At 39.0% G+C, this 17534-nt stretch overlaps 2 protein-coding genes and 1 pseudogene across 5 annotated transcripts in view; all 3 read right to left on the bottom strand.

Annotated features, from left to right (window-relative positions):
* Positions 1 to 4885: 4885 nt before the first annotated feature.
* Positions 4886 to 8841, bottom strand: LOC119243983 (patched domain-containing protein 3-like; annotated as a pseudogene).
* LOC119244439 (patched domain-containing protein 3-like) lies at positions 8613 to 15944 on the bottom strand. Its single transcript, XM_054695466.1, is given in 7 exon segments — positions 8613 to 8987; positions 13377 to 13460; positions 14615 to 14656; positions 14658 to 14815; positions 14818 to 15201; positions 15204 to 15608; positions 15800 to 15944. Coding segments are annotated over 7 exon segments (1224 nt in total). The 3' UTR covers positions 8613 to 8981.
* The window catches only part of LOC119244440 (ankyrin repeat domain-containing protein 26-like), a 22658-nt gene continuing 20188 nt past the window's right edge, over positions 15065 to 17534 (bottom strand). For 3 of the 4 annotated variants that reach the window (XM_054694858.1, XM_054694856.1, XM_054694859.1), the window contains 2 exons: positions 15800 to 16018; positions 15065 to 15100 (listed from right to left, as the gene is read on the bottom strand). Coding sequence is in view for 1 of the 4 variants with exons in the window: in XM_054694859.1 (XP_054550834.1) it covers positions 16005 to 16018 (14 nt within the window). In the remaining 3 variants the exon portion in view is untranslated. Of the gene's footprint in view, positions 15101 to 15519; positions 16019 to 17534 lie in introns of those variants that run through there. The other variant, XM_054694857.1, reaches the window with a different exon arrangement.

The following is a 17534-nucleotide window of genomic DNA, read 5'->3' as shown; positions in this document are numbered from 1 at the left end:
GATAGAATGATCACCATTTGTTTTGATGGTTTAATAGGTTTATACTAGCATTATCTCAATAAGAACTCCATAGCCTTGTGAGCTTTTTGTTTCTTGAGATGTGACTGTCATTTCGGTTAAGGCATATCATATTGCTAAATCTGAAGTCAAGATGAAAATCATTTCATGTGATTCAACCCAATAAATGGCAGGGCATTTTTCTCAATGTATTGGTGGATCACTGCCTAGGAAGGCTCTGCAAGAGGTTTTTTGAATATGAACTTGAAGTACAGTGTTGATTTGATTGAGGTTCTTCCACCACACACCAGTCTTTAAGTGATTTCTTGTTTTCGTCCCCTCCCGCAAAGTATGTGGATCTAATCTGTTCCAAACTTTTCTTCCATACTTAGTAGTGAGTTGTCAGATGCTCCCTGCAGTAGTTGAACACCTTTAATAACTTTCAAGAAGGATGGCATTTGTGAAAAACTGTCTTATTTTTCTAGCAAGATAAACATTATTTATGATATGCTATGGAAAATAAACCGTGATACTTATTTTTCTGTATAAGATGAAATAAATAATTCCACTAAAATGGAAATAGATGCTTTTTAAAGTGAGTGAGTATAAAAACATGGGTCATGGATATAATCTGAAAGTGTTCTAGCCAGTTGTTGGTTTCTGTTTTGCAGAAACCAGTGTGTCAATGATAGATCACTTGTGTTGTTGAGAAATCATTGCACAAGTGTCTTTAATTCAAATTTGTGGGTTATTTTTCAAGTTAATTTCAGACTGTTGGAGAATAAACTATGTGTGAGATCAGGATTTTGAAATTAATGCTTCCATTTATGTGACCTTATGTGAACACTGAAGGCCTTCATTTTTCACTTTCACAAATGAGGTAGAATAGAAATCTCTCAAACCCTATCTGATTAAATATGTCAAATTCTTTGATTCTGTGTCTAGGCATAGTGAACTAAAGTAGCAAAGTGTTTCAGAAAGGGTTAGAGAAACCTATTATCCAAATTGTTGCCCTCCAATGCCCTTTTTATCCCCTTTCTTTTTGGCCTGTTTCATACCTGGGATGCAACGGTGCTGCAGAGGCTGCGGGCAGCTTTGCAGCCCAGCACTTAACCGCTGTGCCACCAGGGGAGGCCCTGCTTTTAAAGTTATTTTATGTTCCAGAAGTGATATGACCTTCACTTTAACAGCACAAATAATGTAGGATATGGATGGTATTTGTTGTTCAACAATCAGAAAATTCCTAATATTTTGCCTCCTCATTGACTCTCGGGCTCCTAGCTTAGGCGCTCGCTCACACATAATCATCAGAGGAGATGAAATATGCAGGTGCACTCTTACAGGGAACATTATCTGGTAGCCTGTTATTTGAATAACATTTTGAAAGACTGCATTAGAGAGACAATTAATATGGGAAGAAGATAGAAAATGAGGGTGAGAGCCCAGGTTTGTTCATGTATTTGTATGATTTCATCAGTTGCCCAACTCAGAGAATAAAATATGTCTTAAGAAGAAATAATTCAGTAAAAAGGGAAAAATAAACAGAAAATAAAACCTTGACTTATTAGTAAATTCAGGAATCTAGTTTGCAATGTCTCTTCCTCTCCACGTCTCTCCATCCTATGAGAGAGAAAGAGAGATAATGACTGTCACCGCTACTGGTAAATCTCTTTAAAAATTGTGCGTACTTACTAAGAATGTCTTGCATTCATGCAAATATCTGTTTCTTCAATAAACGACAAAAAATCAATCTTTACAGCTTCTCATGACCTACAATTGATTCTTGGCTCAAGATTTAGTTGGCTTATGATTTTATGGATGAATTGTGCATTAGTTTAACTCCTGGATTATAGTTGTTTTTATTGTTGTGTTGTTGTGTTGTCTTGGAGAAAAAAAATAGAAATATATTAAATTTCTTTCCATTCAGGGTCTTTTAAATCCTTATCTTGATCATTTTACTCATCATCTCAGTGGTGATAGTTATTATTTGGATGATTGGATAGTCACATGGGTTAATTCAACCTAAAATTTTGAGAGGATGAGAATCATTTTATTGGAACAACAGAGCAACAGAGGAGGAAAAAAGTGGCATCATTCGGATTTCATTAAGAAAACCCTGGGTGTTGGACAAAGCTGTACAAAACATTGTCCATCACCTGCTTTCACACCAAGCATAGGCACTCGCTCCTTGACTATATTTTGCTGTTGCTGATATAGTTGTGTGTTTCCCTGAAGTAAGCCCGCCTCCATGTGTTTGTAGTGTCTGATAAACTGATTCTCCTTAAATGCTTACGGAACAGACTTTGAGTTGGAGGAACAATTTCCCTTTGGTTGTTTTGGTTGTGTCACATTATGGAATTCCTTTTCCTCCTCTGCCTTTCAAAAAGGTAGCTCTCATAGAGAAATTGAATGGTTCCTGCATTTGGGATTTTGCTTCAACACAGCCAGCTTGTGCTGAAGATCTGGAGGGCGTGGCTGGAGTCCCCAGTGAGTGATGACCTTTGTTAAAGTGAAATGAGATGTGGCTCTTTCTTATGAAATCCCCCTAGAATGTCAGTTCACTTTATGGCTATTCCACTTAGAAAAATCTAAAAACCTTACGGTGAAACTTCAAATCCAAAAAAACTGTTAAAATAATTAAGTGCCGTTTGAATTTTAATTCAAAATCAGTTTCTTTTAAATACCCCAAAATTGATGTTGATGCTAAGTTTTTTACAAAAGAGAATAATCATGATTGATTATGTCATAGGAGTGTACTTCTTTTTACCCACTTTTTCAAATTGCAAGTCACTGCATGTTAACACACATACATACAACACACGTTTCTCAGTCCCTTACACATTGCAGCCACCTTCCCATCAGGGTTCGCACAAGCATGCAGTTCCCTGTGTGGTGCTGAGGGCTCACATGACCTTGCTGTGTTCCACGGTGAATGGCAGGTTTCTCCTTGACCGATATCACTTCCTAATGTGCATTTGAGTATCTGCCTTGAGTGTTTCTTCCTCAGCCCACGGGCAGAGACCGCTGTTCACTTTCTTCATTGTTTTATGCTAAAAGCCTGGAATAGTGTTTGCCACAATGCAAGTGCTTTAAAACAAATTGTGAAGTAAATGAGTTGTTCACTTTTAACACTGGGGATGTAAAACCAGGACAAAGGCCTATTAGTATGGCTGTTAAAAAGACAAGTGCACCGCCACCCCAGTCCCCTGTTCTCCTCCCTCCTTCCCTCTGCAACCTGTCCTTCCTCCTTCCCTGCAGGATGTCTCTGATTAATAGTTGCATGTTTCTTTATTCTGTTTTGTACTGTTGTTATTTTTTTACACTGATGTCTTATTTGGTTCCCCTTTATCCCTGCTATAAGTGAAACCATCCTATATTTTCTCTTTCCATCTGGCTTATTTCACTGAGCATAATTGGTGAAGGAAATTCTATGGGGACTACATCTGAAAGCAGGGAACAAATGTTGTTTAAAAATGAACAATGATGTCTAAAATAAAAAAAAAAAATTCTCACCAAGAAAAAAGGGCAGAAGTGTTGCCAACCACCCCTCTGTAACTCACTTCCTTCTTCTAATGGAGGGCATTCTTTGAATCTGTTCTCCCTACAGTGTTTGAAATGGCTAACAAAGGACGTGGTTTTAGTGGCTCCTCCTTGTGGGTGACATCATTTCCGATCCCTGAACTGCCTCTAGAGATGGTCTGGACAGGAAGAGTGTGTTAGGGCATCATCCATACAGAGTTTGGAGAATGAGACCTTAGCAGTCAGATGCCCTTTGAGAAAATCTTGAACTTGAGAAGTCTCAAAACCTTTTCCTTTTCAAAGAAAAAAATTATCCTTTCCAATTCTATATAATAAGAGAGATCAAATTATTATTTTCTATTGGTAAAAAAATAAAATAGTTTTAACCTACAATTACAAGGAATATCACTTCCTTTTTTTACAGCATTAGGTAATACTTATTTTTATTATCTGTATCTGTTTATAAATAAAATATATATCCATTATACTTTAAGTCTCATTTAGGTATCAAATTTAACTGATAAAGAAAATCCAAACAGATCAATTACTAGCAAGGAGATTGAATCAGTAATCAAACCCCTACCAAAAAAACAAAAGTCCAGCACCTGATGGCTTCAGTGGTTAATTCTTTTTTTTTTTCAGATATATTTATTTATACAAGAACAGTGGTACAGACCAGATGCACGGAAGGATGAGAGGATTTACCAGAGACAGAGTGGGGAGCAGAACAGGCAGACGACCAAAACACACTGCTGAGGGGAGCAGCTGGCGAGACAGGATAGGTCTGTTTCGCCATGTGGGATTCTCCCCGGCCGGCTAGGATCGAACCTGAGCTGCTGAGGCTGCGGACATCTTAACATTGTGGCGCTCAACTGCCCGTGCCACCCAGAAGGACCCAAAAGTGGTTAATTCTTCAAAATTAAAAAAAAAAAAAATATTGATAGCAACTTCAGTTCATCCAAATATACGATTAAGAAAGTGCATAGAAAAGTCCCAGTATGGAAATTAAGTAATAATAATTTGAACCTTTACATAGTAATGCATATAGGAAGTACAGTACACATAAAATCCCACTGATAGCATATATAATGTAGAAAATTCTTAATTCCAGGCAGAAAGGCTAATGATAAGAAGGAAAAAAATAGAAAAAAATGGAAAGTTTTACCTTATATGCAATTTTATAGTTTACATTAAAGATGACAACACTTCCTAATTGAGTAAAACTATTTTAATGTAGGACTAATTAATTTTTCTAAGGATATTTTAAAGAACAGCTTGGAATGAGATTTCCAAATCAAGGAAAACATGCCTTGTTTTCAGTTTATCAACTATCCTTAATAGAGCGTTTTTACCAGACTGTGTTGGGCAGTCAAGAATTCTATCATTGGGCACTGATTTGTTAGTGGATATTCCAACAAATCTTCAAAAAATGGTTAAGAATACTGAAATAAAAACTGGGCCATGAATAGCCCCCAATGCCATGACAAAAAACATAATTTTAAAACATGTCCTGAAGATGTATGTGTTAGCTACAGATAAAACAGTCACTCCTATTATTGTTGACAGTGCACTTTGTAACACTGCATAACCTAGCAAAAACAATGCCTCAATTGCTTTTTGGGTTGCTGAGGGTTTAGAACTGGAAACAAATGCATATGAAATATGTGCACAAAAATCAAAAGAAAACCATATACAAATCACAAGATTCATCATGGATACGGAATCAAGGTTGACATGCCAGAATCCCATGAAACCTGTTATTCCTACAATCACAGACCCAATAGAAAAAGTGACCCACAAGGATCACAATGGGTGGGGAGTTAACAATAAAGAAACAATGAACATAGCTACGGATGCAAAAATGACACTTCAAATAGTGTTTTCTAAGATGGCAGAATATTGATCAAAATAGATAAATGCTGGGTTATACACCATTAGGGGAATCTCACACCTTCTGGCAAAACTTTGTAATTGGAATAACATGTTCTTCTTACTGCGTGAAGAAGAAACACCCGTGGTCTGAATGAAGGCCCAGAAAGAAGTAATCTCATGTGATGATGAAATGTTAATATCATATGTAAAAATTGGAATATGCACTAAAAAACAAGGAATGTTGTTTATAAAACTACCTCTGTCATTTACAGCTAAGATGTTGGCTTCCATATACTGTATATATGCTTGTAACCAAAACTGAGTTAGATATTGAATGACAGTAGTCACTGTTTTCAAATGTGGTCAGACATTTGCCCAATGTTTGCCTAGCGTCTTTATCCCAGTAGTCAACTGTTTCAGTCATGATAACCATCACTATGGGACCATAATCTGAAAAATGCTCTTCATGGATGTTAAAATAGGGTGTGATATAAGAATTGTCACTTGCCATATATCGAAGGTCTAAAACTTCCTGCACTTGGAAACAGCCATGCATACTGAATGCGATGTACTGAAGGTATAAACCCACTATCACAAACTTGGACTTAGTGTTTGTGAGAAAGGGGCCAAAATAATCTCTAAAGAACAAGTTCATTGGATGGATGCTTGATTCTTCATCAGTTCGAAGAGAACTAAATGGGAAGCAGCAGCATCTTATCAGTGTGAAGAATTTTGGTCTGGGTTACCCTCTGACTTTTGCAGCCTGCACAGACAGGCCAATTCTCTCCTACCATCTAGGGCCATAAAGGCACCAAAACGTGTGATGTTATAAAAATAACAGAAGAGCAAGGTTGTTCCCGTGTAAATGCAAAAGTACTGCACGGACTTAAAGGAGGTCATTACCCCTGTAAAGATGGCCAGGGCATTTGTGAGAGTGGTGATGGTGATGGACACCGCCACGTGGGAGTAGACGTCAGACATTCACGTTTGTATGCTGTCCATGATGTTGGTCTTCTGTCAGGCAGAAATCATGATAAGCATGTCATCAACGCCAACACCTGTTAAAAAAAATCTTAATGCATATTCATATCCGTTTGCTGCAGGAGGCCTTGTTGCTCCAGCCAGATAGGATACTGACAAGCAGCAAAAAAAAGGGTCTCACACCGTGGGGCTGAAGATCTGGCATCCCTTTGCTTTTTGGTCTTGGTCGTAGAGAGAAAAAAAATTATCAAAAAGTATATTAGGCAATAAATTATATGTATCAGCATACTGTAAGTAAATAGCACGAAAAATTGTTTGTTTAGAAATTAGTTGTTGGGCAGTTTGGCCCACTTGACTATGGGAGATGGTTTGTTGAACATGCCTGACAAGCATTACAATACAATAATTATAGTGGGTCCTTTTGCCTTCCCTTGAAGTTTCTTGGGATAGTTTTTAAATAAAGCTCTTTGAGTTAAGGAGTTTCTAGGTAAAGGAAGTTCTGATAGCTGAGTAGCAGCCAGCCCCTGCTGTGAAGGCCATTGAGAATAAGAAAAGTCTTTTTTTTGCTTAGTCTTTAGCTGATAGGGATGTACTGGCGGCTATCAATTGTCTTAGGTTATTGTTTAGCTGAAACAGTGAATTTTAGTGTAAGACTTAGTTTTTTATTAACCTTGAAGGTTGCCTTCTTGCTGAGAGCACGTAGTGGACAAAAGCCCATAGAAAAAGAGATGTACTAATTGTTTCTGCTCTGTTTCTATGCACTTGATAATGTAATCTCAATGCTTGCAAAAAAATGTATAAATAAAGAACCTGCTGAGCCTCACAGCAGAAGATACTAACACCTCAGCAAGTGTTGGTGTCTTCTCATTCCCTTCCCCTCAGTCCCTAAGTTTCAGATCATTCGTATTCGCCGAGGCTGTCTCATCCTTTCAGGAACCCTGACACGACATTTTGCTGGAGGCTGGTCCCCAGCATCCATTAAAGTGTAAATAGCACAATTCAAAAGGTTTCCCCCTTTTTTCTCTTTTGAATGAAGCAACATTGTTTTACATCCTTGTTGAGTTCTTGACAGTTTAGGGGATTTTTCCACTCAGGTGTGGCCACCTTCACTCTCCCAGCACCAACGCACCTGTGGTCCTCCACCAGAGTCCTTGTGCTCTCTTCCCTGTCCCTCTTGCCACCCTTCCCCTCCTCCCCCTGTTTCCTGGCTGTCTCAGCTCTAGGGAAGCTCTCAAGAGTTGCTTTGAAAGTTTGTCTTTGACCCTTTGTCTAGTTTCCCTATATTCCACATCTAAGTGAAATGATCCTTTGTCCCTTAAGGTCTTATTCTTTGTCCCTTCAAGTTTTATTTATCTCACACAATCTGTGCTGAGGTATCACTTTCCTTGGTTGTCTCTGAGTCCACAACAGAGCACACTCCTTCCTCTGTCATAAGCTTGTGGTTTGCACGGATTCCTATTATTTCCACACAGCACAGTATACTCTTCCTCTCCAATTATGGTGCCTCAGTGTTGAGATCAGGAAACCTGGTGGATGTGTGTTAGTTCAAGCAGGATTAGCAATCTGTTTCTGATTCCACTAGATCACTTGAGAGACCTTTTTCTCTCATACACCATTTCACAGAAATGCACAAACACTTTCAGCCAACATTCTGTTACTAAACCTATATGACCACCAACAGCATCAGTCTATCATTGTGGTATGACTTGAGAGGCACAGCGTCATATGCAGGCACGTGCACACTAGTTTTCCTGCTAGTCTTTTCTTGGTGGGAATATAGAGGTTTCCTATGTTTGAATTCACCAATCTCCTGTGGACAGGGGAGATGGTTTTCAATTAGTTTTCAAATCTGAATCACACAGAAATGAACATACTCTACTTTTTGGAGCATTTTTTGAATTATTAGGACATTCCTAGATGTACAATGGAGAGGTAAAAGATATGCACCTTGAATCCCCTTTTAAGCCTTTTGATTTGATAGAAATATTGGACTAAGAAAAGTATGAGCCAATTGACAGTCTTCTCTGAGCAATAGAAGACAGTGTTCATTACATACAACCACCCCAAAAGTTTCAGTCTTGCAATACTTATTAATCTATTAAGAAAACAAGGCATCTCAGTTTTGGTTTAATTTGCATCCCTTGATTGAGATGCCATATATTTGTCCCCCTTACATTTTCAGTGACCTGTATTTTCCGTTTTTGGTGTTGTATGTGTCTGTGTGAGAGAGAGAGGGTGGGGGAGAGAGAGAGTGAACTGCCTGCTCATGTCATTATCTTTACTTTTGCATTTGGGGTCCTTATTTTTTCCAGTTCTGAAGACACAATTTAATGTTTGTCTTCATTTCTGACACCTTATTTTGGATTTGTAGTCATCTAATCACAGTTATTTTACTTAATCTATCATAAACTCTCTGTTATCTACTTTCTCCCCAATACCCTCATAGTGTAGCCTCTTATTTGCTTTACTCATCTAGTATTAGAAATGGTGAATTTGCAACTATTGGCACAAATGACACCCCTACGTATAACATGAGTCCAAAGCCACTCACCACTGCCAAGGTAACAGAAATCACTCCAATGACTGCAGTAAACATTTTGTTACGTATACAGCTAAACCTGTAAATAGGGAGGAAAATGATGTATTTTTAGCAGCAGCTGCCATACTGAAATTCCATCAATTCATGACATTCTTGATTTGGACCTGTTCTGAAATCTCTTCTGCAATCATTCTACACCTGTCTCCTGGAGACCTTTAATTCCCATGCACTATCCCAGACCAACTTCACCAATTGAAAGAGGGAAAATAAAAGTTGACATTTTGTGTTTTTTACTTAACTATCTACTTATGCATCTGGCCAAGCACTAATTCCCTGATGGTGTTTCAGAAACATACATGTACTAGAGCACAGCAGATGGTTAATTCCACTCTAGTGTTCAAGGAGTTGTGTGTGAATAGAACACAACACTAAAGGGCAGGCAGCTGTAGTTGAGAAAGTACCCACATCCAATTATCTTTGCACTCATTTTCTGATTCCAACTAGCTATAAACACCAACCTAAAGGGTTCCTGTACAACAGAGATAGTATGTGGTTAATAAAATGCATGAAAGCATCCTGCTAAAACAGTTTCAAGATTCTCCTTTAATGATGAAGTGGGTCCTAGAAAAGTTGCTATTAATTGCAAAAAAAATGTTTTGAAATGTACTTTTTTTGGATCAACACAAGACTTTTCTGTTTCTCTGTTGGACCACCAGAAATGGGAATATAGAGAGAGCATTTGAAAGCATGTATGCAGTACTTTGCCTCCACAATAACCACATTACGTTTTAAAATATTGACAACAACCTGTGGCTTTATATTTTAATTTTATGTGAACAGTTTTAAAACAATAATTGATAAAAGTCTCTCTGGACTTCTGTAGGAAAAAGAAACTAAGTTTGAAGACTAGGAGAGACAACTAAGGAAATGGAGGTACTGATTCCAAAACAGAATGTGACTAAAAGACTTTTTCAGACCATATTCACATAGCAAAACTTTCTTTTTATTAAAAGGTTTCTGCACCATTGATGTGTTCCACTTTTTCTCAAACTGCTGGTACCTTGAGTTAAATTTAGGGTCCAAACGCACACACACACAAATTTCAGAGCTAAAGTAATCCGCTTGGGTTACAATAAATTTGAACATAATGAATATTTTCCTTTTGCAATAATTCTTGAAAACAGTATTTATAAATGTTTATGATAAGAACATAACAAGGATGAAGTTCAAATGCAAAAAGATTAGTGAGAGCTACACAGGACATGTTTAGTCTCAATCCCTTTTACAAGATTCTCATTTTTATGTAAATTTTTAGACACTGAGGTAGGAAGGTAAATTGTTGGCCACAGTGACTCTACTTTGACTAGTTGTGCTGAGATTCTCTAAACAACTATTAATTGTAAGTGAAGGAAAGATGAAAATGGACACTGTAAGAGACTTATGAATGTGCTTGCAGATATTCTAGAACCCTACAAAAAACTTGATAGAAGCAGTTTATCAAAATGTTTAGAGAATTATCAAACTTTAGATCTTGATTCAGTAGGTTTACAATGATGCTGCAGAATCATTGTACCTAAAATTTTTTCACACGATTCCAATGGTCAGTCAAATTGAGGCAGCGCTGGTAGCAAAATGGCCTATTTTCTGAATATTCTAATAACTTGACAGCATCGGGCTGAATTGAAATGATTACACTTTGAAAACTGTATGTTTGGGGAGGAGGCCACATCTTTCTAAAAGATAATGATGTCTGTTAAACACAAGAACAATTAAAGTATGTTTGAGAAGAGAAAGATTTCCCAGATTTTATCAGAAGTTGATCTAATGGTATAATAAGTTTTGTCATTTCTAAAATGCCAAATTTGAAATAGTCTACAAACTCAATATACCACTACTTGCCATAGAATGGTGTTCAATTTGGCCATACTCTCTTGGGAAGGTCTTACTGTTGTCCAGATGATTTCATTCCAAGCCAAAAAATATGGAATGCTCAAATGTGTTGAATCCCTGAGCTAAACAAACATAAGATAGTCGTATTGATAACAGAGAGAGGGAGGGCGAGATGTCAGAAGAATCTACAAAAGCACTAGCAGGTAAATCAGTTACATATATTCAAGTCCAAGGAAGGCAAGTATTAGGACTATACTCAGCACTTGTGCTGACAAAATTTCCTGCTCCTTTTCCTCTTTGTGCCTGCTCCAACCCAGGAAGTAGTCTTGCAGTATGGAAAGGAGGAAGGCATACTAGACAAATACTATGAGAAACACTGTCTTAAATATGCTCAGAATACTAAAGGAGAACACTGACAGGGAACACGGTATATGAATGAAATAATAATATACATAGAAAAACTTCAGAGGAACATAACAAATTCTGGAGCTGAAAAGCTAAAAAGCCAACCACCAAACACGCACACAACACAAACAAGTGAATCTTAGAGATGCTGTCCAGATTTAGCATTGTGCTGGAATTACTCGCCAGAGCAATTAGACAAGGAATAGAATAAAAAGAATCCTTTCAGCTGGAAAGGAAGAAAAATATCCTGTTTCACAGATTACATAATCGCAGATATGAAAATTCCAAAGCATCCACAAGAAAACTACTAGATACAAGAAATTCAACAAAGCTACAAGATACAAGAACAACTTATAAAAATCAGCTGTGTTTCTATTTATGTGCAAAAGGGAATTGCAAAGGATATTAAGAAAGCAATTCTATTTAAATAGCATCTATAAGAAGAAAATACTTAAGAGTACATTTGACCAAGAGGTAAAAGACGTGTACACTGAAAATTATATACACCGGTGAAAGAAACTAAAGAAAACCTAATTTAATGGAAAGACATCCTTACTTGATGTGAAGGATTAATATTGTTAAAATGTCAATCACCTAGAAACCTACTAATTCAACTCAATTTCTATTGAAATTGCAATTTCCTTTTTTTCTTTTTCAGAAATGGAAGAGCCAACCCTCAAATTCACTTGAAATTGCAAGGAGCCCAGGATATCCAAAACAATCTCGAAAAAGAAGAAAAAGTTGCAGGAATCAGATTTCCAGATTTCAAAACTTGCAAAGAGATACTGTTATGAAAACAATATGGTATAAGCACGCAAATAAACATACAGAATGACAGAATAGAATTGGGAGTCCAGGAATAATCCATAAATATTGCCAGTTGATTGACAAAGTGTAGTAAGTCTAACAAACAAACTGGAAAGGTCTCTTCAATAAATGGTTTTTGGAAAACTGGATCTTCACATAAACAAGGATGATGCTGGGACCTTACTAAATACCATAAACAGAACTGAAACAGACATTGATCAATAATCTAAATAAAAGAGTTAACACCATAAAACTTGTAGAGGGAAACACAGGGTCAATATGCATGACCTTGACTTGTCAATGGACACTTAGATATAATACCAAAAATACAAGTACCAAAAAAAATAGATATGTTGGATTTCATCAAAAAAAATGTTAATCATTACAGGCCATTCTCAAGAAAGTGAAGAGACAGTCTATGTAAAGGGAGAAAATATCAGCTAGTCATACAGCTGATAAAGGGCTTAATAAGTGAAATATGCAAAGTGCTAATAAAAAACGTGAGTCAACAACAAAAGGTCAAACAACCCAATTATAAGAAGGGCAAAGGACTTGGATAGACATTTCTCCAAAGAGGATACACAAGAGGCCGATAAACAGTTGAAAAGACAATCAGCGTGATCAGATATTTACAGAAATGCGAATCACCACAATGAGATACACTTGACACCAACTAAGACAGGTAATATCAATAAAAGGTAAAAGAATGAGTGTTGTTTTATAGGGAAACTGTGGAAAAACTGGAACCCCTATCTACTGCTGGTGGGATCGAAAATGGTGTAGACTCTGGAAAACCATGTGATGATTCTTCAAATAGCTGACTATGAAATTCTCATACAATCCACCAATTCCACTTGTAAATGATTCTTTTAACATGAGCACAGCATGTTCCTTGCAGTGTTACGATTGTCAAGAGAAGGAAATACTCCATGCCTACAAAAGACTATGGATAACCAAATTGTGGAGCACACATACAATGGAGCACAGAGCCATGGAGTGGAATGAAGCTGTCACATGTGCACAAGGACAAACCCTGGAAGCATTATGATTAGTGAAATAAGTCAGTCACAAAAAATGTATGATTCCATTGACATGAAAATCTAAGAAAGGCAAATTCATAGAAAGAATAGAGTCAAGGTTAATCAGGACTAGAGGAGAGAAAGGCAGCAGGAGCCACTGCTCACTGGTCAGAGTTCCTCTTTCGGGTTATGAAAGATGTTTGGAAACAGTCACGACAGTATGCAGCCAAGGGGATGTGGTCGATGCCACTGACCTATACAATTAAATGGTTAGAATGGCATGTGTTACGTTAAATATCTTACAACAAATATTTTTAAGTTTAAAAACTAATAAAAGTTTTTTTTACCTGTAGCATGACATGATTGCAAACCACTGTCCTAGCAGTCGCCTCAAATTCCAGTTCACTAGAAAGTGATGTAAAGTAGACCACCTGTCGTAAAAGTACACGCAGGTAAATAACTTTTAATTCCAATATTTGTGTATGAGTGACAAGATCTATCAAAATATTATAGCTTATTGATTGAAACGTTACAGTTTGGTAAAAGATTAAAATATGTAAATTATGATTTTAGAATAAAGGTAATAAAATTTTTTCTCCACCAATCCATGCCATGCTTTCTAAGATTTCTTTCAAAAATCCAATGTTGGGCCTCCCATGGTGGTGCAGCGGTTGAATGATGGGCTGTGAAGCTGTCTGCAGCCTCTGCAGTGCCTGTTAGATCCCAGGCCGCCAGCAAGGGTCCCAACTGATGGCGACAGACCTCTCCTGCCACACCCACTGCTCCCCTCAGCAGTGTACTTCGCCAGTCTGCCTGTTCTGTTCTGCGCTCTGGCTCTGGTGAATTCTCTCACACTCCCACACATCTGACTGTGCCCAGTGCTTGTATAAATAAATAAATATATATTTTTAAATAAGCCAATGTTTGACATTTCTGAGTATACAAATTATCAATTTTCTCTAATACTGTGTAATCATTAATAACTGACAAAATTTTGGCTTTTTCTAAATGACCAGTAGGTTGCTATCTTTTGCTATTTAAGTACAAAGTATAATTTCAGCAAGGCCTGGTATCCAAAGCCATTTCCCAGCAGGTGTCTCTCACCAGGCCTGGCCAAAAGTATGAGCAGGTTTGCTTATCATCTGAGGTGCCTGGCAGGATGCTAGAAAATACTTGAGAAATCTGAGCTAGCTGTGTTTTTCAAAAACACCAGGGACTACAGCTTAAAGGTTTGTTTTTTATTCCAGTAACACCAAGCAAGTTTTTGTGGGCTCCAGAAACAGCACAGACGTGAAGTGAGAGAATTCTGAGTAGAAAACCCAAAGGGACCCTGAAGATGAATGTCTGCCCTGAACACACCCACCCCTGGGGTGTAGAATGAGTGTTTTCCACCAGAATGAAACCCAGTATCTAGAGTGGCAGCTTCCCTTGGTGTCCCTTGAAGAAAGCTGGCTTAAGCATCAAAGAGAGTGGAGCAGAGCCGGTTTTAAGTCAAGGCCTCCAGCAAGTAGCCAGGCGTGGACACATCCCTGGACAGGTCTTATCCCTCCCACCTTCTCCTCCCTCTAAACCCAGCCCAGGGCACCTGGAAGTTCTTCAAGGCCAGGCACTTTTCAATGGCATGAAATTTGGTCCTGGAACTCGAGCAGCCACTTCTGGCTGTGTGCGCTGTCCTCGGGGTCCGCGGTCTTCAGGTAGTACTGCAGCCGCATGGCCTTGGCTTGCAGGAGTAACCGGCTAATCCCCGTGCCGGGACCTAGGACAGTCCCTCCCAAGAGGCCGGCCAATAGAGGGGAGCAGCAGAGGTGTTGTAAATAGGGAAGGTGATGCTTTTCAGGTCCATGTTGTTATTCTTCTGCCAGATGAACAGGAGTGCGTTGGAGGGCATGCAGGTGCTCTGGTACCTGGCACACACCTGAGGGTAGAGGACCTGGGTTCCATCTCCCCAGGGCGCGGTCAGCGTCTGCACCGCCTCGTCCAGTTGACTCATTTCTGAGAAGATGATTTGATCCAGCAGATTGGCAGTGTTGGAAACCACAAGAATGGAGGCGAAGTTGACCTCAGCGCTGGACTGCAATGGGGAGAAGAGAGGTGACTCGTTGGTGGAGAAATGTGCCTGCACGAAGTGCCGCATGGCTTTGGCCGGGCTGCCCGAAGGGGTGTCCTGCTCTCCAGGCTCTCTTCTGTCTCACTGGGCAGGTTAATCCACCCGGTGCCCAGGACAGCCGTCAACGCCAGGGGAGCCTGCAGGAAGAGCCAGGGTTTCGAGCCCACAGCCAGCCCCATCCTCTGGAAACCCCGGGCAAGGTGCTGCTCCAGGCAGTTGGTGTGGCAGCGGGGCCTCCCAGGGGGTGGCTGCTGCCCCTGGGCTTCTGGGACCAGTGAATGCCCTCTCTCAGACGGCTGTCGGGGTGGGTCTGAGAAAGGCCCCGAAGCCCAGCTAACATCGGGCTCCTGCCCCTCACTGGACTCCAGGACCTGCTCTGGCTGCCCCGTGGGGGCGGGGAGCTGCTGGGGCCCAGTTGCTGCCTCAGGATCTGCTCTTCTCTCAGACTCTGGCTCAGGCCAGTCCTCCTGCTCTGGCCTCCCATGACCCAGAGAAGTAAAGGAGACAGTTTGCAACAATGTAACAACTGCAGGGCCCCATCAGGCAGGGCTATCCCAATAGTGGGAGGGCAGAAAAGCCTGAAAAACCATTTACCTACAGAGGAATTTGGCTTTCTTACAATTCCTAAGAAATAAGATCAGGCCGATTTTTCTATGGGTTTACCTGCTATGTTTGATTTGTGTAACTCTTTCGTATTGGGTGCAGAGCTGGAGATCACAGCAAATATTAGCTGAGAAATGATGGCATGCAAATGATATGTCATCAGAGTCGGTTTGTTTCTTAGATTTCTTCCTTTCGACTGAGACATCGCCCTGAAATTTCATCTGAGTATGGGAATACACTTTTCCAGGGAAGGAACCTCCATAGTTTAGAAAATACCGTCTGTGTGATAACAGGAAAGGAATTGGGATATTAAAGAACATAGTTTAGAACTTAACATTTTATCTAGTCTGCATCTTAGGCATAAGCAGTCTAGATCAATTCAAGCAGACAAAGCATAACCGAGTGCTCAGTCACCTGCTATCCTTATCTTAATCAGTAGGTAGTTTCATTCTCCTTCTTTTCCCCAGTTGTCCTCAACTGTGGACACTGTACATGTGCACTGCATATTCTATGTCCCCATCTCCTTCTTTTCAGTCCCAATCTCTCAGGTTAGCTAGAGCTAGTTTGGTTGTGGGAAAAAGGGATATTAAAAAGGGCTTTTAAATTTGTGTGTTAGTAAGTAATGTGATTGTTTCCTATATTTGACCATAAGCTCTTCAGAGACAAGAACTGTAGCTTATTCATTCCTGCATTTGTTACCCATTGGAGATTCTATTTTATTCAAAAGTGGGTGAGAATACAGCAGTGGCAGCAAAGAAAGGAACTTCCAAATGACTAATATGTAACTGCTTATTCTCACTATGCAGATGGCCCTCCTGGCCTTTCTGTACTGCAGTTTTATTTAATTAAGATGTGGTAGACACATTAACTGAAATGGATTCTGTACTAAGTAGATCCTCTAGGATTTTTTTCAGATGCCTTTACGCTAAATGAGATATGAGGTATCTTTTTGTATCTTCTTATAAGCCCTTTTTCATTTCTTCTTTCTTCCTTGTTAGGAATTAAAGCAATAGAGTTGTTCCAATTTGTGTAATAAGCTGCCCCTAGGCATTATGAACTCCTCATAGTTTTCTTTTTCTGGGTTAAAATCGTAAGAGTTGCACCAGACATTGAGAAGGGGCTCTAAAGCTGAAACACGAATAATTCAGAAAGAAAGTGAAGTAAGGATTAATAGCGCCAACAGCAAGAACTGATCATGAATATAATATGTGGGGGGAAACATTGATAAGTTGCGTATCAATATCATGGTAGTGTGGTCAACTCTTAACATCAATGGCCTCCATTGAATCTTGACTGTCAGTATTTGTGACATTCCGTGGTCCCTTTCCTTAATGACTCTGGGTTTGGCTAACTTGGTCAAATGAGACATTACTAGGATTGAGACATCAGAGGATTGACAAGTTTTTGTGCATTTGGAACTTGTTGACTCTGAAACAAGAGAATACAGGATCCTGCTGAATTGGGATCAGATTCATAGCACTCATAGTAAAAATTTTAAAGTAGTTACTTTAACCTTGACCTTAAATTCCTTTTTATATAACAAAGTGAATTTCCCATTTTCTATAATAGAGTGATACCCAGAAAGACATAGCAGAAAACAAACTGGAGATTGCTTAAGGGAAAGAAAAATAGAGATTTCATTAATGGAAGTATTAGAAAAGGAGAAAGGAGACATTGAAGGTTGTACTCAGCACACAAAAAGTAAAACAAGCAAACGAGATCTGAAATATTGATGAGATAGGACTTTAAAAGGGGAAAATAATTTAATATTTAATTAGGTCAGAGAGTGACAATA

The sequence above is a fragment of the Talpa occidentalis genome, unplaced genomic scaffold (assembly GCF_014898055.3).
Source record: "Talpa occidentalis isolate TD23 unplaced genomic scaffold, MPIMG_talOcc4v2.1 talOcc4.14, whole genome shotgun sequence".
NCBI lineage: Eukaryota > Metazoa > Chordata > Mammalia > Eulipotyphla > Talpidae > Talpa > Talpa occidentalis.
Note: the sequence above shows the minus strand (reverse complement) of the source record. Positions and strands in the feature narration are given on the sequence as shown.